At 29.2% G+C, this 14224-nt stretch overlaps 4 protein-coding genes and 2 long non-coding RNA genes across 6 annotated transcripts in view; 3 read left to right on the plus strand and 3 right to left on the minus strand.

Moving 5' to 3' along the window:
* The window catches only part of LOC124419884, a 180066-nt gene extending 175477 nt beyond the window's left edge, over positions 1–4589 (plus strand). Inside the window, exon 7 of the long non-coding RNA XR_006940871.1 lies at positions 4463–4589. This is a non-coding gene — a long non-coding RNA (uncharacterized LOC124419884). The remainder of the gene's footprint in view (positions 1–4462) is intronic.
* On the minus strand, positions 3652–4619 carry LOC111676083 (40S ribosomal protein S29). The gene is made up of 3 exons (XM_023436968.2): positions 4490–4619; positions 3933–4032; positions 3652–3870 (listed from the first exon to the last, which is right to left on the minus strand). Exons 1-3 carry the CDS (start codon positions 4549–4551, stop codon positions 3862–3864), a joined length of 171 nt encoding a protein of 56 aa, XP_023292736.1. The 5' UTR covers positions 4552–4619; the 3' UTR covers positions 3652–3861.
* A 1152-nt stretch (positions 4620–5771) lies between these two features.
* LOC124419844 lies at positions 5772–13861 on the minus strand. Its single transcript, XR_006940841.1, has 3 exons — positions 13849–13861; positions 11676–11682; positions 5772–5822 (listed from the first exon to the last, which is right to left on the minus strand). It is a non-coding gene; the product is annotated as an uncharacterized LOC124419844 (long non-coding RNA).
* LOC111676107 lies at positions 5816–6986 on the plus strand. Its single transcript, XM_023436999.2, has 3 exons — positions 5816–6390; positions 6456–6628; positions 6712–6986. Exons 1-3 carry the CDS (start codon positions 5831–5833, stop codon positions 6873–6875), a joined length of 897 nt encoding a protein of 298 aa, XP_023292767.2. The 5' UTR covers positions 5816–5830; the 3' UTR covers positions 6876–6986.
* Positions 7631–10423, minus strand: LOC111676121 (testis-specific zinc finger protein topi). Its single transcript, XM_046950641.1, has 5 exons — positions 10070–10423; positions 9291–10012; positions 8783–9141; positions 8411–8667; positions 7631–8353 (listed from the first exon to the last, which is right to left on the minus strand). Exons 1-5 carry the CDS (start codon positions 10416–10418, stop codon positions 7728–7730), a joined length of 2313 nt encoding a protein of 770 aa, XP_046806597.1. The 5' UTR covers positions 10419–10423; the 3' UTR covers positions 7631–7727.
* LOC111676095 (flavin reductase (NADPH)) lies at positions 11091–12708 on the plus strand. Its single transcript, XM_023436983.2, has 3 exons — positions 11091–11293; positions 11458–11631; positions 11706–12708. Exons 2-3 carry the CDS (start codon positions 11559–11561, stop codon positions 12239–12241), a joined length of 609 nt encoding a protein of 202 aa, XP_023292751.1. The 5' UTR covers positions 11091–11293; positions 11458–11558; the 3' UTR covers positions 12242–12708.
* Positions 13862–14224: the final 363 nt, after the last annotated feature.

Consider the following 14224-nt stretch of genomic DNA (forward strand, 5'->3'; position numbering starts at 1 on the left):
AAATAAGACTGGTAGATTTTTGGTCACTTTTAAAACTGTTATGTTTCCTATACTGTATTGCAGAGGCTATGTGAAAACATCTAGATCTTTTCGTTTTGGACTCTATCGTGCTTTCAACAGATAGACATACGGACGGACAAGCTAGATCATCGTACAATTTTATAAAGACCCAGAGTACATACATATAACTATACAGTTTTTGGGTCTATAACCAATATTTCGATGTGCTACATACAATGTGATAAAATTATTATGAATACAATTAATGTTTTTTATAAATGAAGCCAATAAATTTTATATGTTGATAGAATATAGAGATTTCCAGCTTAAATTTTGTTTAAAATTGTAAGCCCTTTAAACTTCGAAGTCTTTTTATAGGGAAATAAAAGCTTTTAAAAAAATAGGAGTATACTGAATTGTTGGACTATAGTATCGCATGCCTATCAAATTATATATGTATGAAAGATTCTTTTCAAAATTATTACAGGTCTTATAAAATTTGAGTTTTTGTGTTTCAAACTGAGAAAAAGAGTTATTTTATTTTTTAAATAAAAATCTTATCATTCGCAACATTAACTCAATGGGAACAACCAGCATCTCATTTTCAATGGAAAACAATTTCCAAAAGAAAAAATAAGTAAAAACTACTTATCTATATATATAAAATTCTAACGTTACTGACTGACTGACTGACTGACTGATTGACTGATTCATCATCGCACAGCCTAAACGGTTAAAGCTAAAGAGCTGAAATTTGGACAGGGGGTTGGTCTCCCACCAAATAGATCCACTAAGACGGGATTTTTGGAAATTCGAATGTTTAGGGGGTAAAAAAGGGTAAAAACGGGTAAAATCGGTAACCTTATATCTCCTAAACTAGAAAAGATACAAAAATAGTTTAAAGCTTATCGTCGTTCATTTAAAAAATAAGCGGACAGGTGTCTGGTACTTTTTTCAATTTCGGCCCCTTTAGGGAATAAACGGGTAAAAACTGTATTTTGGTACTTTTTTTGCGCCCCATGTACCTTTTAAACCAGTGAACATTCAAACAATATTTTTGACTCCTTCATAACTTGACGAAAAAATAAAAATATAAATTTAGTACTTTTTGGTTATTCGGATGTTTAAGGGGTGAAAATTGTACCTATTTTTGGTACTTTTTTCATAAAACATTGATTTTGGTTTATTATCTTATACATATAAATACGTAATAACGGGCTCCCACTACGATGTTGCAACATTTTGGAATAGAATTTTTATTTCGTTAATGGGTAGAAAAAAAGTACCAAAAGGGGTAAAAACTGGAAATTTGATTTTATTCAAACACAATGATCCAATTTAGATAAAATTTTTAGATTTAGAAACACTAAATATGCTAATGAGGTGTTATTTGGAAACCCGGTACCAAGTGATATTTTTTGGTACTTTTTCATTCTCCATCTGGTAGTTTTTGAGTTTTCTTTGATATTGAAATCGAAACATGAAATTAATAATAAAGAGACTTTTCAGTACTTTTTCGTTCTACACAGGTATTTTTTTGAGTTTTCTTTAAAATTAAACCTAGAAGCATAAAATTAAGCATGTAGAGCCCGGAGTAAGTGAGAATCTAAAAAAAGGGGACTTTTTGGTACTTTTTCGTACTTCGACTGGTACTTTTTGAATTTTCTATAATATTGAACCTAGAAACATGAAATTAAGCACGTAGAGCACGTAGTAAATGAGAATCTATAAAAGCGGACTTTTTGGTACTTTTTCGTTCTACAAAAGGTACTTTTTGAGTTTTCTATAAAATTTAACCTAGAAAAATGAAATTAAGCATGTAGAGCCCGGAGTAAATGGGAATCTATAAAAGGGGACTTTTTGGTACTTTTTCGTTCTTCAAAAGGTACTTTTTGAATTTCCTATAATATTGAACCTGGAAACATGAAATTAAGCATGTAGAGCCCGGAGTAAATGAGAATCTATAAAATAATAAATAAAAGGGGACTTTTCGTTCTTCAAAAGGTACTTTTTGGATTTTTGTATAATATTGAACCTAGAAACGTGAAATTAAGCACGTAGAGCCCGGATTAAGTGAGGACCTATAAAAGGGGACTTTTTGGTACTTTTCCGTTCTTTAAAAGGTGTATTTTGAATTTTCAATAATATTGAACCTAGAAACATGAAATTAAGCGTTTAGAGCCTATTGTTCAAGGGTACTTTTTGTGTTTTTTTATAATATTGATCCTAGAAACATGAAATTAAGCATGTGGAGTCCGGAGTTAATTAGAATCTATAAAAGCAATCAGGCACTTGAGTGAATGAAAATTTAAACTGGAATATTTTTGAATTTTCTATAATATTGAACTTAGGAACATGAAATTAAATAAAATAGGTCCTTTGGTACTTTTTCGTACTTCACTGGTACTTTTAGAGCTTTCTAAAATATTGAATATACAATCATAAAATTAAACACGCAGTATCCCAATTGAACGAAAATTGAAAAAGCATACTCTGGTACTTTTTTGTTCTTTTACTAATACTTTTCGAATTTTCTATAATATTGAACCTAAAAACATTAAATTGGACATGTAGCTTCCTGATTGTATAAAAATCTTTATGCGATTTTTTTGGTTTCTGGTTGAAAATTAAACATGCGTCATCCTGATTTAATGAAAATATATAAAAAGGCACTGTCTGGTACTTTTTCGTTCTTCAACTGTTTTTTCTAATTTTCTGTAATATTGAGACTAGAATCATAAAATCAAACTTAAAGAGTACTCTAAAAGGGGAATTTTTGATATTGCAGATATATATGCATTTACAATAATGATATTTATTTTATTCCATTACTATTTCTACACACTTTAAAAATATTTGACATCCTTCGGCAAAAAGAAAAATAAATCAAATTTATTTTACAAGAAATTATTATGGTTTTGTTTTATGAATTAGGGATATTGCCCTACAAACATACATATATTAGATAAATCCACCTTGTTTTATTCAAAAAATCCAGTTAGATTTATCAATTGTATAACTACCATTTTTGCACTATTATTTTTTTCTTAAACTTAATATTAGCTTACACAATGTTTTTTTTTGGAAATAATGATGACCAAATCGAAATTTCGAACTTCAAAAACAAAAAGTCATTAAAAACCCTCTAATCAACATTAGTAATAATTTATGACCATTTTAATTTTTACCCTCATAACTAACAAGAGCTATATAATATCTGTAAGAATCGAAGAAAACCCGAGCAACGCCGGGTACATTTAGCTAGTATATGTATAAAATGTTAAAGTTTCAGTCAAAAATGGAATAGATTTCATAAGAGAGATACCTCTATATATATCTCAATATCGGAACAATAATGAAAACCAATAAATCTTTTATTATAAACCGATGTATTGCAATGGCATCATATGTCATACTATAGTGATTAAACATATTTTTGTATAAAAATTTATAACATAAATTTTTAACATGTGCATCATGCAACAAGTTAGATATGCCAAAACCTATAAACATAAAACTCATTGTGACTACTGATACAAATCTATTAACAGGAAGTTAGTTACCACATCACATTAGTTGTAACCAATATTAATAAAAGTAATCAAAATTTAATTTTTAATCTAATTTAATTCAAATAAAAAAAGACCCAAATTTTTTTAAATTAAAAAATCTTTTATTTAACCATTGGATAGCTCAAGTAAGAGATTCTCCAACAATATGAGGAAAAAAGTACACAACCCCTGAAGTAGCGAAGCCTGCTTCCAGATGGTAACAATTCCATCAATTTCAGTAAACAAAATTGCTTTACAGAAACATTCAAAGATCAATCACAGGGGTGTGGGCATCATCAAAAAGAAGGATTTAATCCAACTGTAAATATAAGAAAAATATTAATACTTTTTCAAAAATTTATGATTTACAATTAAGCTTACCTTCTTGAAGCCAATATCATTGGCGTATTCTCTGAAGCATTGACGGCAAATGTTCAAGCCATATTTGCGGATCAAACCATGACGGTTAGAGCAGGCACGGCTATAATATTTAAGATAAATTATTTGTCAATTAGTGTTAATCCATGTAAGTTTATAGAAAAAGTTTAATAAAGAAATTTTATTAAAATGTCTTTCTCATCACCAATAAATGAAATCATCGCACATGTTTGATTTCAGACTGTGACAGCAATTACAGAAATTTTTTTGTTGCCACCCTCAATTAAGGAATTTGCAACATGATATTACCACAAATTCCGTACTCAACCGGGGGCTAATATTAATAACTTTATTATTTTCTTAAATATTAAATAATGATGCATAAATATTATGAGTGAAAATGCAATAATTGAGTCATACAAGACACACATTCGTGCACCAAACATAACCTCACTTTCTTTATTCTAAATTTATTTTAAATTTTTCACATTTTTTGGAATCGCCATTCATAACATTTATATATCATTTTACAGGTATTTTAATGGAGAATTGATAATTACCAGCATCTGGAGCCTTGGCCGTATTTACGTGGATGCGAATACCAAAGATTAGCAAAACCCATGTTGGCTACTTAACTTCGTAAAAGCAAAAGAAAGAAAAGATGGCTGCCATCCGTTGAGATACAATATTTACATAGTTGTATGGAAAGTGTAATAAAAATAACATGCTTGTCTATTTTCGTATTAAATTATTTCGTATGTTTTATGTTAATATCAAGCAAACATTTGTTATGACATATTTTTATTTAACACACTTAATTTATAATATAAACAAATTTTAGTTTCTTATATCAAAATTACGATTTAAATTTCGAATAAAACATGACTATTATATGTTTTTAAAAGATAATGAACGTCGTAGGTCTAATCAAAGTTGTTCTTCATAATACAACGGATAAAGTTTTTGTAGTTCCAATAATAAAGTGGAATTTTACAAAATTAAAAGAATATTATTATGTTCATATATGTCTTATCAAATTTAAGTTTTTTTCTTATGATTTCAACACATAATTTTGTAATTCATTATAAAAAGGGAAAATTGTATGAAATTGTGCTTGAAAGACTGAAAAAGCCAATCGTTTTATCTGATTCGTAGTAACCGAATTCGTTAAAAACATCAATTTTTTTTTTTTTTTTTTTTTTTTGTATAAAAATAATTACAAAAATCTCGGGATTTGGAAATGGTTGGTAATAACCAAATTCGTTAAAAGCGATTCGACTGTAAAAACGACTCAAAACACATATAAAAACATAGCCGGATTACATATTTCTTAAAGCCGCCGTCGAAATTTTAACATTAGCCACCGCCGATGTTAGTCTTTGTCGACGCAGGGCTTTTTTGAAAAGCGCAAAACAAGTTCATTTAATTTTTGTTTAAAACATTTTTATTAAACTATAATTATTATGTTGTAATTCAGGTCTGAGTTGGGGAACAACTCTCGCGTCATCGTTTTTATTTTTTAAGGACGGTCAGGCTTGTGCTTGTTGCTGGGCTTTCGACAGAATTACTTCTCACCCCGCACTGATTTAATGCACTACTTCGTATAACTGTTCTTGGTCATGCGTTGTCTTCATTAAACGTGTGCTTTCGTTTTACCTCAGAGTGAGGTTATGTTTTTTATTGGTGGAGACCATAGAATACTCACGATATAACCTGGTGGAGACCATTTAAACTCGAATATAAACTGGTGGAGACCATTAAAACTCTGGAATTTTTTTTTGATTATGATGATTCAATGATATAACTTTTTTATTTTTGTGGGATAACCTGGCAGTTTGTGAGTTTAATAACTCCGCCAACACACTTCAAAGTTAAAAAAAAAAAAAAAAAAAACTATAATTATGGAAGATATAGAAGAACAGATAAAACTGGTAGAAGTAAAAATATCAAAATTAAATAATTTCATAGCACTAAGCTTGAGAAGAGAAAAAGTATCCAAGGAGCTGGAGAAGCTTGTCTCAGATGCAATTATTGTTCGAGATCTAATGACAAAATCTCATGAGCTATTGCAAAAGGAATTTAATACTTTAGAAAATGATTATAACGAGGTAATGTCTGAAATGCGAAAGAAGCAAATGCTGGTCATGAACTATGTAATTAAAGAAAAAAAGAGAAAAATCAAAGAATCTGAAGAGGAGGAAAAGAAAGTTCAATTGATACTAAGTGGCGCGAAATCGAGTGGTAGCGCTATCAAAGCTAATAGTGCAGCTCCGAAATCCGCTGTTAAAAAAACTGATCTTTTAGCCAAATTAAACCCAAGTCAAACACTTTCCGCAACACCTAAAATAAAACTCAATGACTATAAACAGTCACCAATGATTAAAAAGAAAGTTAATCCTATATTTCAGTTTGAAGAATTCGATGTCACAATCACGCAACAACAATTCGATAAAATACCAAAGTAATTATTTACATGCGATAGTAATGAAATGAACTATTTAGTTTATAATGTATATTTTCTTCTAGGTATATGTGTGGCCGCGAAACGTTGGATCAGTTAAATTCATTTTTGGAAACAGTTATTATACCCTGTTTTAACGAGAAATATCAATTAATGCACAAGGAACGTAGTTGCTTGAGAAATTTAAATGATCTAGAATTGTGGAAATTATACAATGAGCAGTCTGTCTATTTACCGGGTAAGTTATTGTATATTTTTGAAGAAAAAATTGGTATTTATTGAGTACCAATTTTTTATATTATTTTTATACAAAATTCTTAGGACGTAGCTTTATAACACCTGGAGATGTGACTAGAAAACTAAATAAAATGTTGGATAAAAAGAACCAAAATCGTCTAATAATGCTTAGACATATCGGAATTCTACATGAAGTTCGTGTTAAACAAACAGTGTGCTACGTTTGGTCACATAATGATCATAATTAATATATTCTAGATTTTTAAAAAAATTTTTTGTTATTAAAGTCGAGATACTTGAAATTGCATGCAATTAAATTAAACAATTTTAATAAATAAATAATATTGACTATTAACTTATATATCGTCATCTGAAATTTAAAACTACATATAATTACTTTTTGTTGTTTTTATACCATCCACTATCATCTGTTTGGTATTGATATGGGTGCACGATTTCACATAGCTCCCATACAAGTGGCCACCAGAAATATGTTTTGAATCATGCATCATTAGGTAGAAAGTTGCCTTTTGATTCAAATTTACATATTTAAGTTTACAAGTATTTTAAGATACGCATTTTATAAGTGATTTAAATTGACAAATTGTAAATGATTATACACGTTGTTTCTTAAATAATTATGATGTCACAATAAAATGTATACATATAAATTTATTAAAATGCCGTTTTCCGGTAATCCTTAAAACAGGGTTTTGAAAAAGTCGAATGATCGATCTTCCCAATCCATTTTTATGAAGTCAATCGAAAAATCTAATTTTATTTTTTTATGATACGTTGTTACGCATTTCTAGTTACGATATGTAGTTTTTCTAATTAATGTATTCGTTTACCTATAATTAAATTTGAAAACGACAATAATAAAATGCAAATGCTGTTAGTACTCAGTTCAGAAAATAATACGAATTTTGAGTTATATGTACACTACCTTTAAGTAATTTTTTTGATAACGAAAATTATTAATTTTCAAATGTATGTATAAGATGTAGTTTTGTATTAAATGAACATTTTATTTCAGTTTGATAACATTTTAACTACTGTTACAGAAAACAGGAAATTATTCAATAAAAAAGAAAATATTTTTAATCTATAATGTCGGATATTATTGACTCAAACACATTTTTGGAAAACTCTACATTACCCATCATGAAAATATCATTTATATTATTGTTATTCCTAACATAGGAAAATTTGGTAGGATCATGCTCTAGGGGAGATTTGATATTTTCATGACTGACAGAAACATAATCCTGAGAATTTGTTGAAATTTCCAGTTTTTGTGCATCATGGTCCTGAGCGGCTGCCGCTTCTAATTGTAACTTTTGCATTTGCATCATTAGACGAGCATTGGCATCTAGGTGAGAGTGTCGTGCTCGTATATGCTTGTCACGATCACCACGTTGTCTAAAGTTTTTGGTGCAAAAATGACAACCAAATGGTTTTTCTCCCGTATGAATACGTTGATGATTTTTTAAAGCGTCAGCACGATAAAAACGTTTACCACAAGCTTCACACTCATAACGTCTTTCGCCACGGTGTATAAGACGATGTTGATAAAAAACCGATCCCGTAAGAAAACGCTTACCACATACAAGACAATGATAAGGTCTTTCGCCAGTATGACACTTACGTATATGATCATTTAGGTCGGGACGTATGGTAAATTTTCGTGTACATCCTGGTTCTTTACATGCAAATGGCTTCACTCCTACAAAAAGGATAATATATTTGTTTGTAATCTTTTTAAATTATTAATACAACATACCTTGATGAAATCTCAAATGTTGCCATAAATGACTGGATTGTGTATACGATTTTCCACATATATCGCATAAGTATTGTCGAGTCTTACTAGATCCACTAGTACCATCTTTATCACGTTTATATTTCCTATAATGTTTCTCTTCATAGTGGGTTACACATTCTTGGGCATTTTCAAAAATACTTTCACAATATTCACAAGGCAATTGCAGTGTGCCAGTAACTTTATTTAAACGTGGAAAGAAATGATAAGATGTATAACTAGAAAATAAATTAAAATGCGATTATTATATGAAGTATTTTAAAATGTTTACGACTGTTGCTAAAATGTTAAAAAAAAAATAAATTATTACTTTGGTACAATGGCAAATCTTACCGATGCTCATGTAGCAATTCCATTGACTGGAATTTATTCTCACACACATTACAGACAAAATAACGTTGAGTAGTGGCGCAATGAACCTTTAAATTTTCACGCATGAAAACACATTCTGCTTGCCAGTGTGTACAGATTTCCTTCGATGTTCTGACATGGATATCACAAGAAAAACATTCAAATCTTCTAAATGGTAAATGACATGCTGAGTGCACAAATAAATAGGATACTTCGGAGAATATTAGGTCACAAAATTCGCATTGTAGAATACAACTTAAAATAACAATTTTAAGATAAAGCGGTGTTTTCTCCTCTTGAAAGTTAGAAATTGAAGAATTATAAAAAGATCCTTCTTGAACCTAAAACAACACTCTTTAATTCAACTTTAAAAGCAAAAATTATCTTAATTCCGAACAAATATTTTTTAATTTATTCGACATAATAAAACTACATTCTATTTCAAATCAAAGCGAAATTCTTTGTGGAAACTAATTTATTGCATAAATACCTCAACTCTTAAACTATTCAAGGCATCATCAATATAGGCATCATAAGGAATTTCAGAACAATTATCCAGTTCCTTTTCTTCATCTAAGGAATCGGGAAAATGTGAATACAAATGGTTCAAAGCTTCATTTGATTCAAAGAAAATACGTCCACATAAAGTACATTTAATGACTACCCGTAAACCATTTACACCATGTGCTCCTTGTGTAGATACATTTTTATTGTTGGTTGTAGTGTTTGTGGTGGGTATTAAATCTAAAGCATGTTTTTCCATATGACGTAATAAACCAGAAGCATGAACAAATTTTCTTTCACACAAGGTGCATTCATGAGGACCATCTTGTTTCTTATTACTGTTTATGGAAACATTTGAGGAATAAGATGCGTTGCTGCCAGAAGTATTAGAAGAGGTGGTAATTGCATTTAAACAGCTATTAACATCGTATTTTAATTCGTCCTTAAGAAAGCGTCGTATGCGTATTTGATTTTCTTTTAGTAAACGTATGCAAGCAGGTTCTGTTGGCAATAAGGGTTCTTCCTTTACAGGCTTGATGGTGTTGGAAACTTTTGTTATTTTTGATGTTATTAAATTATGATCTTCATCATAATCACAAATGTGTGATTGGAATTCATCCATGTTAAATATGGAATTGCAGTTAGCACATTTAATAACTTTCTGTGTAACCGTCGTTGGCAATAGTATCGGCGGAGTATTTGTAAACTCTGAAAATTGGAAAGCAATTAAATGTTTTTAAATATAAAGTGAAATTAAAATTATACCTATTACTTCTTGTTTTGGTTGTGTCTCCAAAAATTTCAAAATTTTTATTACCTCTTCATTCGCATCGAATGGCACATTTTTAGTCACGTCATTCTTAAATGTTTCTACATTACTTACAGTTGGGCCTCTTAATAGAGGAATATTATCAACTATATCAATCATGTTGCCTTCTGGCTGTGTTGTATCTATTCCCGGCACTTTTAAAGGCATTTGACTTAAATCCAAAACTTCATTAATATCGTAAGAATTTGAAAAACTATTCACATTCAACGCTGATTCAAACGTATCCAGTGGCGTTGATTTTAATTCCTGCAATGGAATATCATCATAGCCATCTAATAACGGCATGCTACTACTACAATTCTGAAAAGTTTCACTCAACAAAAAGTCTGTTGGAGTATTTTTGTCTTTATATTCAGAATTCAGATCTTTCAACTGCGCAAATAGTTGATCTGACAGCCAAGCATCAGAAGTATTTAAGTCTTCTTCGTTTAAATTCATATTTTTAAATATTATTTAAAAATTTGTCGTTGAATAAGAGAATATTTACAAATATTATTTTTTTATTTTAACGGCAGCTTTGACATTAAAATCATGGCATGTTTTTATTAATAGCCAGATTGTACAAAAATGTACACCGTTGTATTTTATTACTTATTTAAATAAATTTCCCCGTTACTATTTTTTTGAACGTTTCTAGTTAAAACATAAGTATTCTGATAAATTATTGTATATATAGTTTTGGTGATTAAAAGTTCAGAAAATCCTGTAATTTATTGCAATATTTCGTAATGCGATATTTCTAAAAATCGATGCCATTTTAGGTGCCCAATATAAACATAAATCAATATGCATATTTACATGTTTATTCTTGAATATTATTTTTATTCAATAAATAAGAAGTAAATTTTTAATTTTTTTTCTAAAAAATTACAAGTTATACTGTTTATATTATGGAAATAGAAAAATTCCCCTGGGGGAAATATGGAACTTATTTTTTTACACTGGCAACTCTCTTACAAAGCTTCCTCAGTTGCACAAAAATATTTATTCGTGGAGGTGGTGTTTTTCTGCAAATTTCGTTTGTTTAATTACGGATTTTAAGTAATCTTATTACAGAACATTAAATAAACAAAATTTCTTGTATTATTTCACAACACATAGCAAGTAACTCATATAAATAAAGAGAAAAAAGTATTAAATAACTTCGTGCTATTTGTAAGGTAAGCAGCAAACTACGGCAAATACTATTGCAAAGAAACTTGTCTTGTGTGTACATTTCTACTTTAAAAATTACATTTATTTGTATTTGTCAAACAATAAAAGTTTATTGCCGCGTTGATTGATTATATATAGAATTATTAAGTATTTGAACTTGAAATTTTAGAATCCAACAAGAGGCATAATAATTCACGCATCGAAAAGCATATAATAAATCGAAATCAAAAGTCAAGTGTCGTCAGTCTGTGTAACATTTAATAAAATATTATGCAACGAATTGCAGTAATTGGTGGCACCGGCATGACCGGACAATGTGTAGTGGATTATGCATTACAAAAAGGTAAAACTACTTCAATTGTTTATGAAAATAAATTGAAACTAAACAAATATCCTATATTAAAATGCAAATTATAGGTCTTCAAGTACGTTTGTTGTACCGCACAGAGAAAACGGTACCAGAACGTTTTAAGGGCAAAGTAGATATGGTGCAAGGCAATGTTACTAATTATGACGACTGCCTAAAAGTGGTAGAGGGTGTAGATGCCGTATGCGTTATTTTGGGCACACGTAATAAACTAGAGGCAACAACTGAACTTTCTACTGGTACCGCCAATCTCATAAAAGTAATGAAGGCACTAAATGTTACGAAATATTCAATTGTTATGTCTTCATTTCTGCTACGTCCCGTATCCGAAGTACCAGCAATGTTCCATCGCCTTAATGAGGAACATCAACGTATGTTGGATCTAACAAAAGCATCGGATTTAGAGTATATTGCTATACTTCCACCACATATAGCAGATGAACCTTCATCTGCTTACACTGTACTACACGATGAGGCTCCTGGACGCCTTATATCTAAATATGATTTGGCCAAATTTATAGTGGATTCCTTAGAACAGCCAGAACATTATGGTCAAGTGTGTGGCATTGCAAAAAAGGCTGAATAATTGTAAGTTTTACCAATGGATTTTAAATATGCATTTAATGCATACAAATTTACATAAAAAAGCAATAGTGCCTTAAAGATGTGTAAGTTTAGAACAAAATTGGCACTAAAATGTTAAAGCATTTTTATTGCATTTTTTACCTTTCAATTATAATGTTAAGTGAAAACTATTTGATATGCTTTTTTAAATTGCGTAATTAAAAAATATACTTAAGTATAAAGGCAGCTCTTTTTTAAAAGAAAATTATATTTATTTTTATATTAAAGTAAAAAGTTCATCATGTAATAAAAACCTCAAATAAACATAATTAATTAAATCATTTATCAAAGGTTTATAGAGCAAATATTGTTTTTTAAACCTTTAATAAATTGTCATGAAAAAATGTGCTTCAAGTATTAAAAAATGTATTACATTGGTTTGTTAAATCACTTGAAAAGTTAATAAAATGTCTATAGGAAATCTGGTAACTAATTTTAATTAAACATCTATATACTCTTGTTATTTAATAAAAAAAGCATGAAATTTTAATTTGAGAAAAATTTGTATTTTTATTTATTTCATCTGGCAGCTTCAGCAATAAACGCCTGTAAGTATACTTTAAATTATTTAAAGGCCTCATATTTTACTTAACGGAGTTGCCAGAATATTTTTCCGATTTTTTTGCATTTTCAAAAAGCCTAAGGTCCTTCAATAGATGGCGCTATTATTATGTTGTTACAGGGATGCCAGATCGCGTTAATAAACAATGTATCTTTATTTACCCGAGTCTGGCAACCCTGGCAAGGTGTTAAAATAGCGCCATCTATTGATCGACCATACCATTTTTCAGAAAGCAAAAAATCAGGAAAAATATTCTGGCAACCTTGGTGGATAAAAATGTACCACGTTAACTTAATTATAGCATACTTTGAGGCGCTTCTAGAAAAAGATAAATGGTATCTCCTAGACTATACTTGAGTCTTTGACACATAAAACGGGATGTTATTAAATGAATTACACAAAAAATATATATATATATATATTTACGTCAGTATTAATGACGATCTAAATAGTAAAATGTGTTGGAATAATGAAAATAAAGAACAAAACTAAACAAAAAGATTTTTGTTAAACATTTTTAGACAGACATAAAAAAGAAATACATAAAAATCTAAATTAGAATTTTTAATTACCTTTAACCCAAAAACTTTCAAAAGTGCATTCCCATTTGGCATAAACATTCGAAAGTGGCGTTCTAACTGCCAAAAAATTTTCAACATCTATTTTTGTTGTATTGTTTGCTCATACGTACTACGACGTCTGGTGACAAAAAGCACGCGATGCATTAAAAATATTTGTTGAAATTTTTTGGTCGCTGGGGATCAACATATAAAAATAGACAGATTTGCCTTTTAATATGTATCTTGAACTTGATCTTGACTATGGCACACTAAAATTTAAATGAAAAAATCACACACAACACAGTGTGTGTTCTTTTATCTAGGTTTTTAAGTGTTAGAATTTAAAATATTTTAAAATTTTAATGTGCTGTAAAACTTGGCATCAGAAAATGTAAAAAAAACTTTTTGTGCAATATTTTTTAATTGTTTAAAAATTGTAATATCAACTATTTAATAAATAGAACCAAAATTTGTTTGTGAATTTTAAATGAGTTTGATTAATAGCACTAGACATAAGTGTAAATAAAAATAGGAAGTACATGTTTTTTGTAGTATATTTTGTTCAAAATAACTACATATGTAATTTTATTAATATTTTATTAAATATTGAGCAAGTTGGATACAAGTGAGCATTGTATTAAAACTATTTATTCTTAATTTTGATTTATTTTATTTATAATTATGCGGAAGTTAAGACTAGATATGCATAAGACTACAATTAATCAAATGTTCTATTTGCATCTGTATTAAAAGTTTAAAAACATTTCTACATTACATTTCTATGGAAGATCTATAATTTAAGAATATCAGATATTTCAACGTT

The sequence above is a fragment of the Lucilia cuprina genome, chromosome 4 (genome assembly GCF_022045245.1).
Source record: "Lucilia cuprina isolate Lc7/37 chromosome 4, ASM2204524v1, whole genome shotgun sequence".
NCBI lineage: Eukaryota > Metazoa > Arthropoda > Insecta > Diptera > Calliphoridae > Lucilia > Lucilia cuprina.